The 20,113-nt window shown below is 44.5% G+C and overlaps 1 protein-coding gene across 1 annotated transcript in view; it reads right to left on the bottom strand.

Annotated features, from left to right (window-relative positions):
• MYBPC3 (myosin binding protein C3) overlaps positions 1-20,113 on the bottom strand; it is a 90,987-nt gene that overhangs the window by 29,154 nt on the left and 41,720 nt on the right. The window contains exons 15-21 of the mRNA XM_075836769.1: positions 14,678-14,844; positions 10,767-10,932; positions 8,454-8,560; positions 6,440-6,469; positions 3,785-3,921; positions 1,911-2,070; positions 13-117 (exon numbers count right to left, since the gene is read on the bottom strand). Coding sequence (XP_075692884.1) covers positions 13-117; positions 1,911-2,070; positions 3,785-3,921; positions 6,440-6,469; positions 8,454-8,560; positions 10,767-10,932; positions 14,678-14,844 — 872 coding nt within the window. The remainder of the gene's footprint in view (positions 1-12; positions 118-1,910; positions 2,071-3,784; positions 3,922-6,439; positions 6,470-8,453; positions 8,561-10,766; positions 10,933-14,677; positions 14,845-20,113) is intronic.

The raw sequence follows: 20,113 nt of genomic DNA, 5'->3' as shown, positions 1-20,113 counted from the left end.
ATCATCACTCACCTAGGATTGGCATGCCTCCGTCATACTTGGGTACCTCCCACTGCACGGTGCAGAAATCTTCTCCAATGTTAAAGATCTTAGGGGATTCAGGTGGATTTGGGACCTCTGTGAGAAGAGGACAATGAGAAGATTACATTTCATGACTATGGATTGACTCTCTCAGTAGTCAATCACACGTTATTTAAGTACATGGCCAATGTTTGCATTTATGTTTAAAAACGATATGGGTTGAAATGAGTTGGGGATTAATTTCATCCCATCCCCCAATATCTAACATAACCAGGAACCCCGCAATGTGAAGGCTCTCCTGGATTGGTACCTCTGAATCATGTCATCTTATAATGGGCTATGTCATGATCCATCCCATCTTCTCAATAAAGAAGGTTCCTGTATTATTTAGCAGGTGAAGCATTTAATCATACTGTATGAAAGATGGGGTTGATCGTGAGATCTCGCATTACAATAAAAGTAAAGCAAAGTATTAGTTCAAATATACAGGGTGGGCCATTTATATGGATACACCTAAATAAAATGGGAATGGTTGGTGATATTAACTTCCTGTTTGTGGCACATTAGTATATGGGAGGGGGGAAACTTTTCAAGCTGGGTGTTGACCATGGTGGCCATTTTGAAGTCGGACATTTTGTATCCAACTTTAGTTTTTTCAATGGGAAGAGGGTCATGTGACACATCAAACTTATCGAGAATTTCACAAGAAAAACAATGGTGTGCTTGGTTTTAACGTTACTTTATTCTTTCATGAGTTATTTACAAGTTATGGGTGACATTATGGGTGTCAGGTCCGAGAATTCCTAGATGAACTGTTTCCTGGAAAGTGGATTGGTCGTCGTGGGCCAGTTGAATGGCCCCCTAGGTCTCCCGATCTGACCCCCTTAGACTTTTATCTTTGGGGTCATCTGAAGGCAATTGTCTATGCTGTGAAGATACGAGATGTGCAGCAACTGAAACTACGGATACTGGAAGCCTGTGCTAGCATTTCTTCTGCGGTGTTGCTATCAGTGTGTGAAGAGTGGGAGAAGAGGGTTGCATTGACAATCCAACACAATGGGCAGCACTTTGAACACATTTTATAAGTGGTCAGAAACTTGTAAATAACTCATGAAAGAATAAAGTAACGTTAAAACCGAGCGCACCATTGTTTTTCTTGTGAAATTCTCGATAAGTTTGATGTGTCACATGACCCTCTTCCCATTGAAAAAACTAAAGTTGGATACAAAATGGCCGACTTCAAAATGGCCGCCATGGTCAACACCCAGCTTGGAAAGTTTCCCCCCTCCCATATACTAATGTGCCACAAACAGGAAGTTAATATCACCAACCATTCCCATTTTATTTAGGTGTATCCATATAAATGGCCCACCCTGTACATAAACTGTTGAATATTTTTGCAGAGAAAAGCTGTAAAAAAAAAAAAGTGCGGTTTTCCTTTAAACGGTTCAAATAATGGAGGACTCACATAAGCTATATAAAAGGGTATTAAAGGAACACTCGAGGGAAAACTAATACACTGTGTTATGCCTAGTGTAGGCCTGCGGGGGTGGGGATTTACTTCTGCTTTGGTGTCCTTTAGATCTTTAAGTTATGTTCTACCCCCTTAAGCCCTGTGTAACATGTGCCTGAATTGTGCCCGAATTGCGAACCTGACTGTACTTTTATTTAATTTTTTAACAGGTTCAAGACCAAGTATATCTCCGCAGTTCTACAGTATGTCATTTTAGTGCCTTAATGCCACCTGGTGGTCAAACTACAATAGTATTTGATATCGTGCAGTTGTGTGTTGTGTAGATAGGACCTGTGGTCACATGACCAGGATGTGCAGGCCTTCAAGTAAGTGTTATACTGAAGATGGTGTTGTGACAGTCTCTTTAGTGTCTTACCAATGACTTTCACATTAATGGTCGCCTTGTCCTCTCCAGCTTCATTCTTAACCAGGACAGTATATGACCCCTCGTCCAGCTTCTCTGCCCCTTCAATGATGAAGACACAGTGGTCCGGGTGGGACTCCACATGGACTCTACCATCAGACTCTGAAATTATCTAAGTTACAAGTTTATTAATGTAAATATTTGCAAAGAAATCAATGCCTTCTGGGACATAAAACGGAGGAGATTCAAGTGACTGCATATATTCTACATAGAGGATAGAAAAATATTATATATCCTGGACACTTTTTATAGAATATACTGCAGCAGCTATCTATCTATCTATCTATCTATCTATCTATCTATCTATCTATCTATCTATCTATCTATCTATCTATCTATCTATCTATCTATCTATCTATCTATCTATCGGCGTAGCGAAGGGAGGGCTACCAGAGGCATGTGCCCTGGGTGGCAGGGTGGGGGATGTCAACAAGCCTCATTACCTTGGCCAGGGTATTTAGATACAGGGATTGGGAAGTGAACTAAGAGGAGGAAAGCCGGACATCGCTATCATTCTATCAACATTGCAAACCCAGTATAACAGTGCAGTTACCCAACAAAACAGTGAAGGTAAGTTGTGTGCGATCACATAATAGACAGTCCACACGTGATATAAGTAACTGTGCTCGTTATTTGCTTCTTTAACACACATAAAGGGCAAGGTGTGCCCACTTACATCCAAATCGTCGTTCACCTCCACCCCTGGCTCAGGGTCAGTCCTGACAGGGGTCTGCTCAATGACCTGATATTGGGAAATAAAGCTGAGACTAAAGGAAGAGTAGAGGATATAGACATGGAGGGAGTGGAGAATGGGAGGCTAACATATGTTGTGTTCAAGACAGCTGCGAGTGAGATCATGGACATGGAAAACCGCAAAGAACAAGAGCAATGTCAAACATTTTGGTTTAGAAGACATTCTATAAAAGACTATTCAGTCCTTGTGAGGTCAACGATGGAATGCCTCCATGATAACCTTTGGTAACCAAAATTCTTGCAAATCCCAGTCCCATCTTACTGGTTTCAATGGTTGTGCTATTAATATCGCTTGGAGATTCAGTGCTAAAAAACCAAATGACATTTGAGTGAGGTACGGTCGTTTAGGCGACCAGGTGTGAAGGATGGTTTATTTGCCATTGACTTCCACGACACAGGTCACCCTCGCTCTCTCTCGTCTGTGTCTGCCACGGACACTTTTAAAGGGGTTGACCCTTCGCAATCAGCTGTAATCGGTAGAGGTATCCAGCAGCAAGCGTTCAATCTCCCTGCAGCGCCACCACAGGGGAAGTGAAGCATTACATGTTGGCATTGATATCAATAGGCTATCCCGGTTAAGCACTGTTGTGTTGGTCCTCCAGGGTTAGAGACAATCTTTGTTGCTGTACTCTACTCCAGCTAAAAGATGGAGGTCCTGAACGTGGGACCCACTTCTAATAATTCAGAAATCAATTGCAGGGTATTTTAAAATGAGTTTACTAAACAAAAAAAAGCCTTTAATCTTCTGGCGGGTGATGCCGTAGTTGGAGGTACACTTTAATATGCATATTTACATAACATCTGACACAACAGAAGATATCGTTGGGCGCTGTGAATTGGGACCCTCACTATTCATTAGAAAGGGGAGGTCTGAAGTGCTCTTCCAAGCAACGTGTCTTTTTGGATCTGAATCTTCATGGTATGTTGATAGCACAACCATTGAAACCAATAAGATGGTACCGGTAACCATAATATGTCAGAAGATATGGAACTAACATCACTAACCAGAAAATACTGCCCTCTGTGGACCAGAACCTAAGGAGGTAGAACGTAAAAATACGGTCAATTCTCACCTTGTCTCCTTTACTCCAAATCACAGAAGGTGCCGGATCTCCAGAGATGGGAACGTCAAGGCGCAGCTTATTCCCAGCAACAACAATGATGGTGTCAGCATTTCCAGACATACAGTCCAGCTTAATTTTTGGGGGCTCTGATGAAGTTAAATAATCCACATGAGATAAGTGAACACAACAATGGGGGAATCACAGATTATACAAAAAGAAACATCAAACAGATACATGGTCCATGATGACAAGAAGTTCTTACCTCCCCTCACAAAAACGCACTGACCCCTTACAATATACAGTGCTTTGCAAAAGTATTCAACCCCTCAAAGTCAACAGATCGGGAGGAATTTATCAAAGCCTTTACGCTATTTTGATTTCGTATAACAAATTATGACGCTCGCCATATTTGTGTTTTAATTGCAACTTTTCATCCTCTCCCCACTTTTCAAAATTGGCACAAATAAGTGGGCGGGGATTAGCCAGAGGGGCGTGTCTTCACAGTCTGACAGTTTCGCCCTAATATACGCCAGAAATTGGCATAAATTATGGCACAAAATCTACAGCTACTCACAGCAGGCAAAGATTTAAAATCCTGGTGCACAGACTGCCAAAGTTGCACCAAATTTATTAAAAGGCGTGCGCCTCTCAACAGATTTGGCACATCTTACTCCAGCGCACTTTAGTTTAAGACTGGCATCTGAAAGGCCAGTCTTGGTAAATTCCCTTCCATATTGTGTCTTTATTACAAATAATATAATTCATTGTTGGGTGTTCTAAGAAATGTGAGCGGGTTGTCCAGATTGGGAAACACTGTTAATGCAGCAGAGCTAAATTTGTTATATGGCCCAATATGTCATAATATCAGAATAAAATATCAGTGGTAATCCGAAGAATGTGGGTAAACCTACCAGAGTTATCTTAAGGGTATGTTCACACGGCCTATTTACGGACGTAAATCGGGCGTTTTTGCCCCGAATTACGCCCGAAAATAGCGCCTCAATAGCGCTGACAAACATCTGCCCATTGAAAGCAATGGGCAGACGTTTGTCTGTTCACACGAGGCGTATATTTACACGCCGCTGTCAAAAGACGGCGCGTAAATAGACGCCCGCGTCAAAGAAGTGACCTGTCACTTCTTTGGCCGTAATTAGAGCCGTTATTCATTGACTCCAATGAATAGCAGCGCTAATTACGCCCGTAATTGACGCGGCGTTCAAGCGCCTGCACATGCCGGTACGGCTGAAATTACGGGGATGTTTTCAGGCTGAAACATCCCCGTAATTTCAGCCGTAACGGACGCCCTCGTGTGAACATACCCTAAGGCTGGGTTCACACGACCTATTTTCAGACGTAAACGAGGCGTATTATGCCTCGTTTTACGTCTGAAAATAGGGCTACAATACGTCGGCAAACATCTGCCCCTTAGGGTATGTTCACACGTAGTCAACAAAAACGTCTGAAAATCCAGAGCTGTTTTCAAGGGAAAACAGACCCTGCTTTTCAGACGTTTTTTTACCAACTCGCATTTTTCGCAGCGTTTTCACGCCGTTTTCGCGGCGTTTTTTACGTCCGTTTTTGGAGCTGTTTTCATTGGAGTCTATGAGAAAACAGCTCCAAAAACGTCCAAAGAAGTGTCCTGCACTTCTTTTTACGAGGCGTAATTTTACGCGTCGTAATTGCCGTACGACGCGTAAAATTACGCGTCGTGTGGACAATACAGCATTATACCCATAGAAAGTAATGGGCAGATGTTTGACGACGTATTTGAGACGTATTTCCAGACGTAAAACGAGGCAAAATATGCCTCGTATACGTCTCAAATTTGGCCGTGTGAACATACCCTAACAAATTCAGCTCTGCTACATCTGCAATCCTACAAATTGTGAAAGATCATTTATTTTGATGGTGCCTTGAACATACTGGTGGTGGATTTTTAGTACATGATCAGTGGAGATGATTGAATTGATTCGCCTTATTTGCTGTTCTATAGAATAAACAGGGAAATCAATGTATCTATTATTCTTATATATTCAATTAACAATTAGAATAATTAAAAAAATAAAAATAATATGTCTTATGTCTATGTTCAACTTAAAAGATATGAATTCCATCCTCAGGTCACCCTCTTTGGCCAGTTAACCTTTATACTTTGGGGTCCCCAGATCAATTAAGGTGAATATTGGCAATTAGTTCCGTTTCAAAATATTATGACTATGTTTTCTCTAAAATTTATTAATCTAGTGTTAAAAAATTCGTATTTATAATGTAAAATTTTGATAATTTTAGCAGAATTTTTCAAATTTCTACCTGAAAGGGAATTCTAAATATTGAACATTATGGATCATTTTGATGAAATTTTTCACAAAACTTTTTGTAGAAAATGTCAAACGTGACAAACGATTTCCCAGCAAAAAGCATTCGTTTCATTACTCCGCATATCAAATACTAGACCAACACAAAGGACACCCCCTGCAGTTCTCAATGGGAACTGCAGCCAGATGAATTTCTCGTATAGCACATTCTTTGTCACATAAAAATGGATTCTCTATGGTTTTACAGAATCTTAGAGAATGAGTATTATATCAGCAAGACATTTCAGTACAAAGTAAAACTAATACATGACATACACCGAGACATCACTGGGGGTCACAAGCATCGTACCTTGTCTGGGAACAAAGTCAATTTTCACCTCTGAGGAAAGACAAAGGAAAGAGAGAGATTGTCAGACTCGTGTAGAGAAAATACAGGACAGTATATACAGCGACACTTACATCATTCAATTACACCGGTTCTGTCCACGAACATATGAACAGTTTTAGGCCTCGTGCACACCTCTATTATGGCCCGGTTTTGTACGGATCCATAAAAGGGCTCCCATAGAGTTACATGGGGCCTTACTGTACCTCCATATGTCTCCGATTTCATACAGAGGCATGCTCCATAGCATTACTACATATCATTTCTTCTAGGGGCAGAGGCGTAGCTAATGAGCCCTGGTGCAAAAATTCAGCTTTTCCCCCCTGCGCTACTTTCTTTCACAGCCGTGGCCCGTCTGTAACTTTCATCTGCACCAATGCCCCCTACACAGTAATGGGACCCCATAATGAAACCGCAGATCAGACATTAAAAAAAAAAAAAGGCATTTACTCACAGCCCCTAGTTTCTGTTCAGGGCTGGCCGGATCCCCACGGGCTGTCACATCAGGGTCGCAATGCATACGTGGTCAGGTAGTAGTATGCGACGCAGCAAACAACATCCTGATGCTGGACGTTGTGTGCTACATCGCATATACCGTCCGGACACTGAGCAGCGTCAGGATCTTCTATGCCCTGTGGCACACACCTTACCATGTAAATGAGCCTAGTGCCACCCCCTCCGCTAGTCACGCCTCTAGGGGTGAATATCCCCCACATATGGCATCATACAGTGGTAATAGGAGTCCTGGTAGTACTGCCCTGTGTACAAGGCTTAACATTAAACAATAGGCTATACCGGTCATTCAGGATTCTCGTCAGGTCCGATTGGGAGACATTTGTTAAAGGAAACCTGTCACATTGAATATTCAGTCCAATCTACAGGGAGTATGTTATAGAGCAGTAGTAGGTAAGTAGATTGATAAATACTTTTGTAGAAAAAGATTCACTATTACTTGCAATTTATTCATCTAAATTTCCGCTCATTCTGGGCTTAAGAGTCCAGTGGGCGGTTCCTACACAGTGATTGACAACATGCCATGTATGAGTAAGAATGCAAAGAGCTGTCAATCAGTGATTAAGACCGCCCACTGGACTCCTGAGCCTAGAATCAGAAGAGGTTTAAATGAATAAATTACAAGTTATAGTGAATCAGACTGCATTTTCGACATGACAGGTTTCCTTTAAATGTCATAGGACTTTCTACTTTCTACTTTCTAAAACTTTGATAGCTCCAGCCTCTAAAAATAAAGAACTGCCATTTCTAGATAATAACGTATTATGTTCTTATGCTTAGTGGGGGAGATTTCTCAAAAATGGTGGAGCAATTGTCAACTATAGAAACTACTCAGGTTGCAGTTTTTACTGAAAGGCTATGTACAACTTTTATTTTTATTTTTTTTAAATGTGTATAAGTGTGATTGGTGCAACTTTGTAATTACATTTTATTAAAAAATATTTTTACTTTTTGAGATTCAGGTCTCAGCGTAAGATACAGCTGCTCTGTAGACAGGATACAAAGCAGCTGTATCTCAAAAAGTAAAAATATTTTTAAAATAAAATGTAATTACAAAGTTGCACCAATCACACTGATACACATTTTTATTTAAAAAAAAAACAAAACAAAAACCAAAAACGTTTTCAAAAGATGTTCATAGCTTCTAATAAAGACAGAGGAGTATCTACCACAGAAGATGACCACGCCACGGGTATGGGGCCACGCTGCTTCCCTTCATATGATGCAATTTGGTTTAACCTGCATTCGCCACTAGGGTGAGCTCACTGCATACAGATTTATCTTGCTCCTAATGAGTTCAATGGGAGCTGTATAAATAGATATGCAGGGATCGCCAGCTGGTGGTGGCTGCATGTAAACTATTGCCATTACTAAATGTCCTACTCTGCTATTCAGTAACCCCCATCATCATTAGTTTATAGTTGTTATTCCTGTTTCTACACTTTTAATTGATAGTTTAACTCACCCATAAAGTGCAGTTTTGCAGAAAGGTTAAAGGCAAATCCGTTGGGAATGAAGGAATAGTCTCCCTCATCTGATGATATCACATCATCAATGGTCAGCTTGTGAACTCTGCAGAAAAAAAAGTCTGGTTAGAGCGCCTGACAAAATAATACAACCCTATTAGACTGCACACTACATCACTTATTGCAGTTTGTAATCCAGGACTGTTCAAATTGGTGACAAGAAGTTGCAACTATTGTCGGCCATTTTGGAGGCTATGGGCAACTCTCCGGTCACACAGACACTGACAATGCATTCAAGTTTATAAATCCACGTCCTATTCCTCTCTTTTCTGTGCATGTTACCTATGTAGTTACACCTCTATATCTTCTGTGCCTGGTCAAAATAGTGCACAAGGGAAAGAAACTCCAACAATTAGGTAATAGCGATTAAGTCTCACACAAACTTTACCGAAGTGTCGGGAGTGTGAATAGACATCGCGTCCTGGCTGGAGGTGATGTCTATTCACTCTCAAGACACTTCAGTAAAGTTAATGTGCGTGTATGTGACAGCACAGCGTGATCTCGCTGGATCACGCTGTGCTGAGTACAAATGGACATGAATGAAGAGAAGTGTATGACACTTATTTACAACACCCACTTGGTCAAAAGTTAAAGACCCAGTTGGTCATTAAGAAAGTAATTAGCATAAATATAAAATTGCTCATAACTTCCTCAAAAATTATAATTTTTCTAAATAAAAAACAGTGTTGTTATCTATATTACGGCTCAGATCAGATTATGTAGAAGATAGGGCAATTATAATGTGGTGGCAGAGTCTCTTTAAAGAACCTTTCACCTGGCCACACATGTGTAGCTGAGTCCACAATGTAATAGGCACTGCTTCACAAACCCTGGGGCACTTTAAAAAAAAATAAAAAATATTCAGTTATTTAGATATCGTGGGCCGTTATATTTGGCACTCGCTATGTAAATAACCCCCTGAATTGTCTTTCTTTCTAAATGGCAGGGGGGCGTGTTACTTATCGCGCTGATACTGTCCAATCATCTATGGACAGTGTGAGAGCGGCTTGTGCTGTGTGATCTCTCTCACAAGATCACACAGTCTTGTCGTTCCGCAGAGAGCGTGCGCGCGCACCCTCACGCATGCCCGTTTGCCAAACATCTCCGACATCGCCGCTCCCGACAATACAGAACAGAAGACGAGGAGAAGATGATCTACTCACATCCAGTATCGTTGGGAGCGGCGACATCGGAGATGTGTGCATGAACAGGAGTGCGCACATTCGAGGATGCGCGTGCTCTCTGCAGAACGACAAGACTGTGTGATCTTGCGAGAGAGATAACACTGCACAATCCCCTCTCACACTATCTGTAGCTGATTAGACAGTGTCAGAGTAAATAAGTAAATAATAAAGAAACGCCCCATTGATAGTTCAGGGGGTTATTTACATATCGGGTGCCAAATATAGTGCCACCAATATCGAAATAACGGAGGAGGCTAGACATTTTTTTTTAAAGTGAATCAAGGTTTGTGCGGCAGTGCATTGCCTTTTACATGGTGCACTCAGCTGCAAATGTATGGGCAGGTGAAAGGTTCTCTTTAATTTATTTCGCAGTCTCACTAGGGGACTTCACATTGCGATTCTTTGATCGCTGATCTAACCCTTTGGTACACTTAGTATATCAAAGCATTATTGCCTGTCAGTAAGAAACTGACAGGCAATCTACTAAGCCATAGCAACTTCTCGGTGCCCCGCGATCGTATTGCGGGGTGCCAATGGGTGACAGCAGGTGCCCACTCCCTTTGTTTAACCACTTAGATGCTGTGGTCGCTATTGACCAATCTCAGCCATTGCCGTGGGATGTCGCTGTATATTACAACCGGCATCCGCTGCGGCTGTGCGGGTACAGCTCCTGTACACCCATTTGCAGCAAGGCACCGCTAAAATGGACATACAGTTATGTTAAAATGCGGAAAGGGGTTAAGGAGCTAAGAGTGCTATTAAATCTGGAAAGTCATATAAGTTTGAAATAAAAATATATTATTTTTATAGTGCACCCTGGGGAACATTGATGTAATTATTCTTTAAGGCAGTGGTCTCCAAACTGTGGCTTTCCAGCTGTTGTAAAACGACAACGCCCAACCAGCCCCGAGACCCTGTTGCTGTCAGAGCATGCTGGGAGTTGTAGTTTCGGAACAGCTGGAGACCTACGGTTGGGGACCACTGCTTTAAGGAAATGTCCGGCTTACACAATTCTTACTGATAATAAGTATATGAGTTCTGATTTAGATATTAGAGCTTAAGAATGACCTTCCAATGTGGGTGATTTTGATGCGGTCATTGGGAACGACCTCTTTTCCATTCTTCACCCATATTCCTGTGACAGTCTCATCGGATACTTCACACTTGAATACAGCCTGCTCCTTGGCTTTCACTGTCAGATCAGCTACACCCTGCAGTACTTCCAATTGCTTTTCTGGAGAGACAAATTGACTTGTCATACATCATTGTAGGAAATGTTGGATAACTTGCATAACCGAGACAAAAAGGTATAGATGCAATGCCCTCCCCCTCCCCTACATAGCGCAGTCAGCCGTTTTGAGGTCTCAAAACTGCTGACAGATCCCCTTTAAAGTTAAACTCCACCTTTTATCATCATGCCGTTTTAATGTCCAAAATTTTGCGCTGATTAATTTCTTAATAGATCTTTATAGCAGTCAGAGATCTGTTTAACTGATACAGAGATCTGCATAGGCAGGGTTTAATGTTAACGTGCTGGATATCACCAGTCACCACTAGGGGGAGCTTACTGTGTACAGTCTTAGTATTGAGTTCAATGTATAAACAGTGTAGTAAGCTCCCTGTAGTGGCGGCTGTAGACAGGCAAGTTGTCTTTTTAATCTTTGTCTATGCAGGGTATTTGGAGCTCTGTATCAGAAAAACAGAGCTCCGATCGCTATAAAGATATAGTAAGAAATGAATCAGCACATTTTGAATTTAGAACATATTTAGAGAAGTTAAAAATTGTGTTCAGGGGCAGACATTTAGTATATGTTGTCCTTTTGGACACCATTTTACATATAAAATTATTTCACCTAAAAAGTTGAGTCACTTTGTAAATACATTACATATTTTGTTCTTATCCCGATTTACAGCCTGCATTATACTCCAGAGCTGCATTCATAATTCCGCAGGCTTGAGAGCTGAAATTTATGCCTGCACAGAGCTTGCTCTGGTAACTTGCATTTGAGATGTGTCTCCAAGCGGTAATTCTCTTTAATGTATTCTCAAAGACAATTAAAGGGAACCCGCATTGCAAATAAGAATGAGATAACTGCATCTGGTTAAAAAACGAGGCCATTAAGGGCCTGTTCACATCTGCGTTTGGTGTTTCCATTGCTCTGTTTCGTCAGAGGAGCAGTGAAAATTAAAATACAGGAAGTGCCGGTTCCTTTGCATGACGGACACCATTGGCGCCTGAAGGAACCCATTGGTTTTAATGCTTACCATCCAGTTTTCTTTATAGTGTCCGTCATTTTCTATTTCTATTTTGGCATAGATGAGTGACGGAGGCCCCTAACGGAGTCTCCAAAGTAGATGTGACTAGGCCCTAAGTTAATTATGGTCTGAAGAAACATCTACAAGATCTTCCATTTCTATCTTCAACATTATACAATATAATTGAATACATTTGTAAGGCCTCATTCACACGACAGGGTCCGAGTGTCGGCCGGGAAAATCGGCCGTTTTTGGCCGATTTTCCCGGCCGGTTTGCATCCGATTTGCATCCGTTCCGATTCCGTTCCGGGCCGAGTTGCCGTTTTTACCGGCCGATTTGGACCCGATTTGCATCCGTTTTTTTCCCTGTCCGTTTTAAAATCGGATGAATTTCATTTAAATTTGTTGCCACACACAGCCCTTTGTAGATAATGCCACAGCCCCCCTGGTAGGTAATGCCACCCAGCCCCCTGCAGGTAATGCCACCCAGCCCCCTGTAGGTGATGCCACACAGCCCCCTGTTGGTGATGCCACCCTGCCCCCTGTAGGCGATGCCACCCAGCCCCCTGTAGGAATACCACCCTGTCCCCTGTAGGTAATGCCACCCAGCTCCCTGTAGGTAATGCCACCCAGCCCCCTGTAGGTAATGCCACCCAGCCCCCTGTAGGTAATGCCACCCAGCCCCCTGTAGGTAATGCCATCCAGCCCCCTGTGGATAATGCCACCCAGCCCCCTGTAGGTAATGCCACCCAGTCCCCTGTAGGTGATGCCACCAAGCCCCCTGTAGGCGATGCCACCAAACCCCCTGTAGGCGATGCCACCAAGCCCCCTGTAGGCGATGCCACACAGCCACCTGTAGGCGATGCCACACAGCCCCCTGTAGGCGATGCCACACAGCCCCCTGTAGGCGATGCCACACAGCCCCCTGTAGGCGATGCCACACAGCCCCCTGTAGGCGATGCCACACAGCCTCCTGTAGGCGATGCCACACAGCCCCCTGTAGGCGATGCCACACAGCCCCCTGTAGGCGATGCCACCCACCAGCCCCCTGTAGGCGATGCCACCCACCAGCCCCCTGTAGGCGATGCCACCCACCAGCCCCCTGTAGGCGATGCAACCTACCAGCCCCCTGTAGGCGATGCCACCCACCAGCCCCCTGTAGGCGATGCCACCCACCAGCCCCCTGTAGGCGATGCCACCCACCAGCCCCCTGTAGGCGATGCCACCCACCAGCCCCCTGTAGGCGATGCCACCCACCAGCCCCCTGTAAGCGATGCCACCCACCAGCCCCCTGTAGGCGATGCCACCCACCAGCCCCCTGTAGGCGATGCCACCCACCCTGCCCCCTGTAGGTGATGCCACCCTGCCCCCTGTAGTTGATTCCACCCTGCCCCCTGTAGGTGATTCCACCCTGCCCCCTGTAGGTGATGCCACCCAGCCCCCTGTAGGTGATGCCACCCAGCCCCCTGTAGGTGATGCCACCAAGTCCCCTGTAGGTGATCCCACACAGCCCCCTGTAGGTTGCACCCATCCCCCCCCCTTCCAGGAGAAGTCACTGACTTCCTGACTTCAATGTCCATATATGGACAGTGTAGTCACTGACTTCTCCTGAAGAGGAATTCCCTGCCACAGGTCGGGAATTCCGCTTCAGAAGTGAGTGACGTCACTGTGTCCATATATGGACAGTGTAGTCACTCACTTCTCCTGTAGCGGAATCCCCGGCCATAGAGTCGGGGATTCCGCTGCAGAAGTACGTGACTTTGCTGTGTCCATATATGGACAGTGTAGTCATGCACTTCTCCTGTAGCGGCATCCCCGGCCATAGAGTCGGGGATTCCGCTGCAGAAGTGCGTGACTTCGCTGTGTCCATATATGGACAGTGTAGTCACTCACTTCTCCTGTAGCGGCATCCCCGGCCATAGAGTCGGGGATTCCGCTGCAGAAGTGCGTGACTTCGCTGTGTCCATATATGGACAGTGTAGTCACGCACTTCTCCTGTAGCGGCATCCCCGGCCATAGAGTCGGGGATTCCGCTGCAGAAGTGCGTGACTTCGCTGTGTCCATATATGGACAGTGTAGTCACTCACTTCTCCTGTAGCGGCATCCCCGGCCATAGAGTCGGGGATTCCGCTGCAGAAGTGTGTGACTTCGCTATGTCCATATCTGGACAGTGTAGTCACGCACTTCTCCTGTAGCGGAATCCCCAATCCCCGGCCGGGGATTGGGGATTCCGACTCCTACAGCGAGCAATAAAAGACCCTCCTCCTCCTCACATGCACTCTGCACTGTGAGGAGGAGGAGAGAGAGTGCGCGAGCGACGGTAGACCCGGCGATCACTCGGGACACATTCCGGTGATGGCCGGGTATTACCCGGCCCCATAGACCTCTATGGGAGCCGGGCGGCCGGGCACCCGGCCGAAAATAGAGCATGTCCTATTTTTTGACGGCCGGTTTTCCCGGCCGTCAAAAAATCGGTCGTGTGAATAGCCCCATTAGGGGTCTATTATTCCTAATGCAGCCGGGTGCCGGCCGATTTATGAACGGCCGGCACCCGGCCGGGAAACCCTGTCGTGTGAATCCCGCCTAAATGTTTCTTCTTCTCTCCGTTGTGACATAAATCTCTGAAGTCAAGATGGCTGATTGCAGGATGTCTGCGCAGAACATTGTCTCTAGCTTGTACGAGCTTCTCTCATGGTAACCCACTGGCACAAATATTTATTTACCTTGTACCATCAGCTCAGCAACGGAGTCTCCTCCGTTGGTCTTCACGATATAGTTGCCACTGTCTTCCAAGGTTGACTCATTAATAATGAGGAAATGCTTCTTCCCATCTTTCTTAAACCGATATTTAAAGGTTTCCTCTCTGGTCAGTTCTACTCCATCTTTTTCCCTATAGGAAATAAGAGAAATCCATCAAATCAGTCCATCACATCAATGGAACATCAACGAGCTCGGAGGCCTCATCTGAAGCTTCTGGGCCCCAATGCAAAATCTGTAACAGGGCCATTTATAATACTATTGTCTTCTCATGTGGCAGAGGGACCTTTGAGTCCCCTTGGACACCAGGGCCCAGGTGAGACTGCTACCTCTGTACACCCTTGTACCCTTAGCTACAATGCTAAGTCTACCATAGATATATCACAGAATTATAGATTAGGTCATATAGATTACAAAATCTTTAAAGGGGTTTTCCCACAAACATGTGTGATCGCTGGGGTTTCCGACCACTGGGATGCACAGCGATGAGGAGAACAGGGGACCGAAAGTCCTCCAAAGTGCTCCATAAGAATGGCGCGCATGCTCAACCAGCTCTCCCTTCACTTCTATGGAGTTGCCAGAGACAGTAGCCCTGGAAGCCCCATAGAAATTAATAGAGCGCTGGCCAAGCATGCGCACCAGCGCACCAGTCTCATGGAGCACCTCCGGGAACTTTCGGTCCCCCCTTCTCATCGCTGGGCTTCCCAGCGGTTGGACCCCCAGCGATCACACATGTATCCCCTATCCTGTGGCTAGGGGATACATGTGTTTTGTGGGAAAAACCTTTTAACAAATGTGTAATCTACTGCCATATTTTACGGATATATTAAATATACCTTTTCTTCAGAGAGGTTTATCAACCAAAAATTTAAAATTGTCATATATTAGTAAGTCAGAAGGTCGTGCAGCAGCTGAAGTTTGGTCATTATGTTTTATTTCCTTAAAGAGATATTGACATTTTCCTGTTTAGTTGTGGCAGACATTTTTCTTAAAAGTGACAACAGGAAGTGCAGCCATATTGGTTGTCCCTTTTGAATTAGTTTTCCAGAATCTGATGGTAAGCTATGATTTTTTCATCACGTTCAATCAATAACAAAGTGGTAGTTTAAGGCTATGTTCACACGGAGTATTTTGGGGGAGGAATATCTGCCTCAAAATTCCGTTTGGAACTTTGAGGCAGATATTCCTCTCCCTGCACGCCGATTTTTGCGGCGATTATCGCACCGTTTTTCGCCCGCGGCCATTGAGCGCCGCGGGCATAAAACAGCGAGAAATACGCTTTCTCTGCCTCCCATTGAAGTCAATGGGAGGTCAGAGGCGGAAGCGCCCGAAGATAGGGCATGTCGCTTCTTTTTCCCGCGAGGCAGTTTTACTGCTCGCGGGAAAAAGACGCCGACGCCTCCCATTGAAATCAATGGGAGGCGTTCTCGGGCCGTTTTTGCCGAGTTTTGCGACGCGGTTTCCGCGTCAAAAAACTCGGCAAAATACCCCGTGTGAACATAGCCTAGAGGACCAGTCACCTGAGATGTCTATCTTAGTAATTACTTGTATTCCCCATGAAATAACAATTCTGGAGCATATTTTCTTAAAACTCTGCATTGTGCCGTTCCTCTGATATTCCTCCTAGAGTTTCATGAATAAATTGACAACTGGGTGTTACTAGTTGGGGGCGTGTCCCTACACAGTCTGACTTTGCCAGCACTAATTGGACAGCGTCAGTCCCTGTAGAGACACACCCTCAACAGGTAACACCCAGTTGTCAATTCATTCATAAATATCTATAAGGAATAAGAACAGTACAACATAGAGTTATAAGAAAATATGCTCCAGAATTGTTTTTTCATGGGAATACATGCATTTAATCATTTAATAAAATAGACATGACAGGAGAGGGGACAGGTCCTATTTAACCATCTGTAACCAAGTGAAATCCCTAAATAGTTCAAAATATATTGTTTACAGCAGACTGTACCCATGCTAGAGCCACAAAGTACCCTGTACAAATATGCCAGTGACTGGGCCCCTATAGGACTACATACTTATCTCCATAGTCCTGCACGGTTCTCTAACCTTCTTACAGGAACTTACATGTTAGCTATATATAAGTGGCTCCTGATTGGCTGCTATCTCTTAGGGTATGTGCACACACACTAATTACGTCCGTAATTGACGGACGTATTTCGGCCGCAAGTACCGGACCGAACACAGTGCAGGGAGCCGGGCTCCTAGCATCATACTTATGTACGATGCTAGGAGTCTCTGCTTCTCTGCAGGACAACTGTCCCGTACTGTAATCATGTTTTCAGTACGGGACAGTAGTTCCACGGAGAGGCAGGGACTCCTAGCATCGTACATAAGTATGATGCTAGGAGCCCGGCTCCCTGCACTGTGTTCGGTCCACTACTTGCGGCCGAAATACGTCCGTCAATTACGGACGTAATTAGTGTGTGTGCACATACCCTTACTGTGCCAGTCCCTACTGTCGGTGGAAAGCAATAAAATGGACAAGTTTTGCGATATAGGACAGTGGCAGTAATCCAGAAAAGTATTTTAGGCTGGGTTCACACGACCATGTTACGTCCGTAATGTACGGAACGTATTTCGGCCGGAAGACCCGGACCGAACACACTGCAGGGGGCCGGGCTCCTAGCATCATAGTGATGTACGACGCTAGGAGTCCCTGCCTCGCTGCAGGACAACTGTCCCGTACTGTAATCATGTTTACAGTACGGGACAGTTGTCCTGCAGCGAGGCAGGGACTTCTAGCGTCGTACATAAGTATGATGCTAGGAGCCCGGCTCCTTGCACTGTGTTCGGTCCGGGACTTGCGGCCGAAATACGTCCGTCAATTACGGACGTAATTAGTGTGTGTGCACATACCCTTAGGGAGATGTTGGTTTATTCACCACCAGGTGGAAAGAATGAGCAACGTTTCGGTTCACACCTGAACCTTTCTCAAGCTTGAGAAAGGTTCAGGTGTGAACCAAAACGTTGCTCATTCTTTCCACCTGGTGGTGAATAAACCAACATCTCCCTAACATTGAAGTCCTGGTGCTGTTACTTGCTCTCTTTTCCTGATATATATATACATACACACACAAAAAATAAAAGTTATAAATTTTTTGTAAAACAATGTGCAATTACATTACATGGAGATAGGTGGCGCTGTTGTCATATAAGAACACTACATGCAACTAAAGAGAGAAGACAAAATATACGTTTCATAAGCCAGTCTTCGCTTTCTGCTCCGCTAGAGTAGGATGCGGAAAATCCGCACCTCTATAAAAATCTGACTGCAACTGTGGGTTATAATTGTGGCGCAAGGACCACGACCGTGCGCCATCTATTCCCGATCCTCAATTGGATATAAAATAAATAATGATACTCACCCCACTGCTCCTCTTCACTTCTCCCCTCCAGGTCCCCTCAGCATCCCAGCGCGGCTTATACAAAGCCCTATAGCCAAGCAGCATCAGGACCCTTTTGTGAAGAGTTCCCCCTAGAGTATGTATAATTTCCATCCTTGCACCAGTGAACATGATAAAATTACAAGATAAGCAAGACGGTTGTTTGTTCCTTGACAACTAGATAAAATTTTTTTTTAAAGTTTCCTCTAAAAAAAAATAAAAAAAAATGGTTTTCAATGTGAAATTATTGTAATAATTTATTTATACTTATGTACAGGGCCGGCTTTTGGGGTGTGCGACCTGTGCCATCGCAAAGGGCGCATCACTCCAGTAGATGGAAGGGGGCGCTGTGCTGGCTCCCTTCCCCTGCTTGTGTTTCTGAAGCGCCCGGCGACTCTGCAGCTGTCTTTCCGCCTGGGCGCTACTTCTCTGCAGTGGCGTAACTACAGCTGTAGCATCTGTAGCAGGTGACAACCTGAGGGGGCCTGTGCTGCCCGCCGGACGCAGGCACTATTGAACACTATGGCAGAGCAGGGAGGTATCTCCCTGCTCTGCCATTTACTAGGCTACAGGCCTGCAGCCTATCAGGTGCAGGGACAGGATGCATGCGCAGGGCGGCATGATGATGTCACTGGGTCATGCCAGCCTATGCAAGGATCCTGTTGTGGAGCAGTTCTGTCCGTTGCGTGAATGAGGCCTAGGGGAGTACAATTTTTTTTAGTGGGGGGCTATATGGCACTATCTACAAGGGAGAGATGGGGGGGGGGGCTGTATGGCAGAATATACAGGGGGGCTTTATGGCACACGATCTACAAAGGGGGCTGTGTGTGGCACGGAGGGTAGGGGGACATTATACTGTGGGGGGCACTTAGGGGGCATTATACTGGGTAGGGGCACTTCAGGGGGCAATATACTGTATGTGGCACACTTAGAGGACTAAATACTAATGTCATTAAAGGGGTTATAATATATTATTAAATATGATTATTATACTGATGGGGCAGCTGTGGGGGCATTATACTGTATGGGGGGCACTAAAGTGGCATTACACAGTGTGTGGGAGCACTCTAAAGAGCATTATACTGTGGGGGGCATTATACTTTTTTATGGGGCATTTTTTTATGATGGGGTGGGGTGCCGAAATAAATTTTGCACACGGGGTGTTATGTATCCTAAGGCCAGCCCAGGTTAGATAATAGCAATACTGTAGATGTTTGGTATTGTCATAATCCCTATAAAATAATGTTAACATGTTATTTATATCTCACTGTAAATTAGAATATTTTTTTCCGTTTTTTTATAAAAAGTTAATCAATGAATGGTATGTAACCCTAATTGGGTGCCATTGAAAATTACAACTCGTCCCACAAATAACACACCCTCATCTAACTACATTGATGGGACTGATGGCTCCTGGAATGCGATGATAAAAAAAATAAAAAAAAATTGTTTGCCCCTGAAGGTCCCAAATTGGCTGGTCCTTGAAGGGGTTGTCTTACCATGATAACCCCTGTCCATATAGCCTATTAGGGCATATGGACATCAAAGGGGGAGGTCCATCTGTAAGAGCGGAGCTCGCTCTGGTGGACCTGGCGTGTAGTTGCATTATATGGACGGCCTTTGACTTGAATGGCGGGCATGCAATGCTACATTTCCTCTGCAGCAAAAGTGCTGCATCTATGGGACCTCCTGGACACTATCATGTAATTTAGACCTCTAGTCTGCTTCTGATTCCTCAACTCACCTTCTGATTTATATTCTTAATCCAGTTATTTTAAATTGCTGAAACTGTAGGATACAGAATAGCGTCTTAAAGGCTATGGACACCTTTAAAATTGTTTTATTTTTTTGTTTTTTAATAAAAATGTGTATCAGTGTGTCTGGTGCATCTTTCAAAATAATTTTTATTAAAAATTATTTTAACTTTTTCAGATACAGCAGCAACTTACATGTGATCGATAACAGGTGGATCCCCCTGACACTGAACCTGTCAGT

This window comes from Rhinoderma darwinii, chromosome 9 (genome assembly GCF_050947455.1).
Source record: "Rhinoderma darwinii isolate aRhiDar2 chromosome 9, aRhiDar2.hap1, whole genome shotgun sequence".
Lineage (NCBI taxonomy): Eukaryota > Metazoa > Chordata > Amphibia > Anura > Rhinodermatidae > Rhinoderma > Rhinoderma darwinii.
The sequence above is the reverse complement of the archived record's forward strand: the minus strand, read 5'-3'. Positions and strand labels throughout refer to the sequence as shown.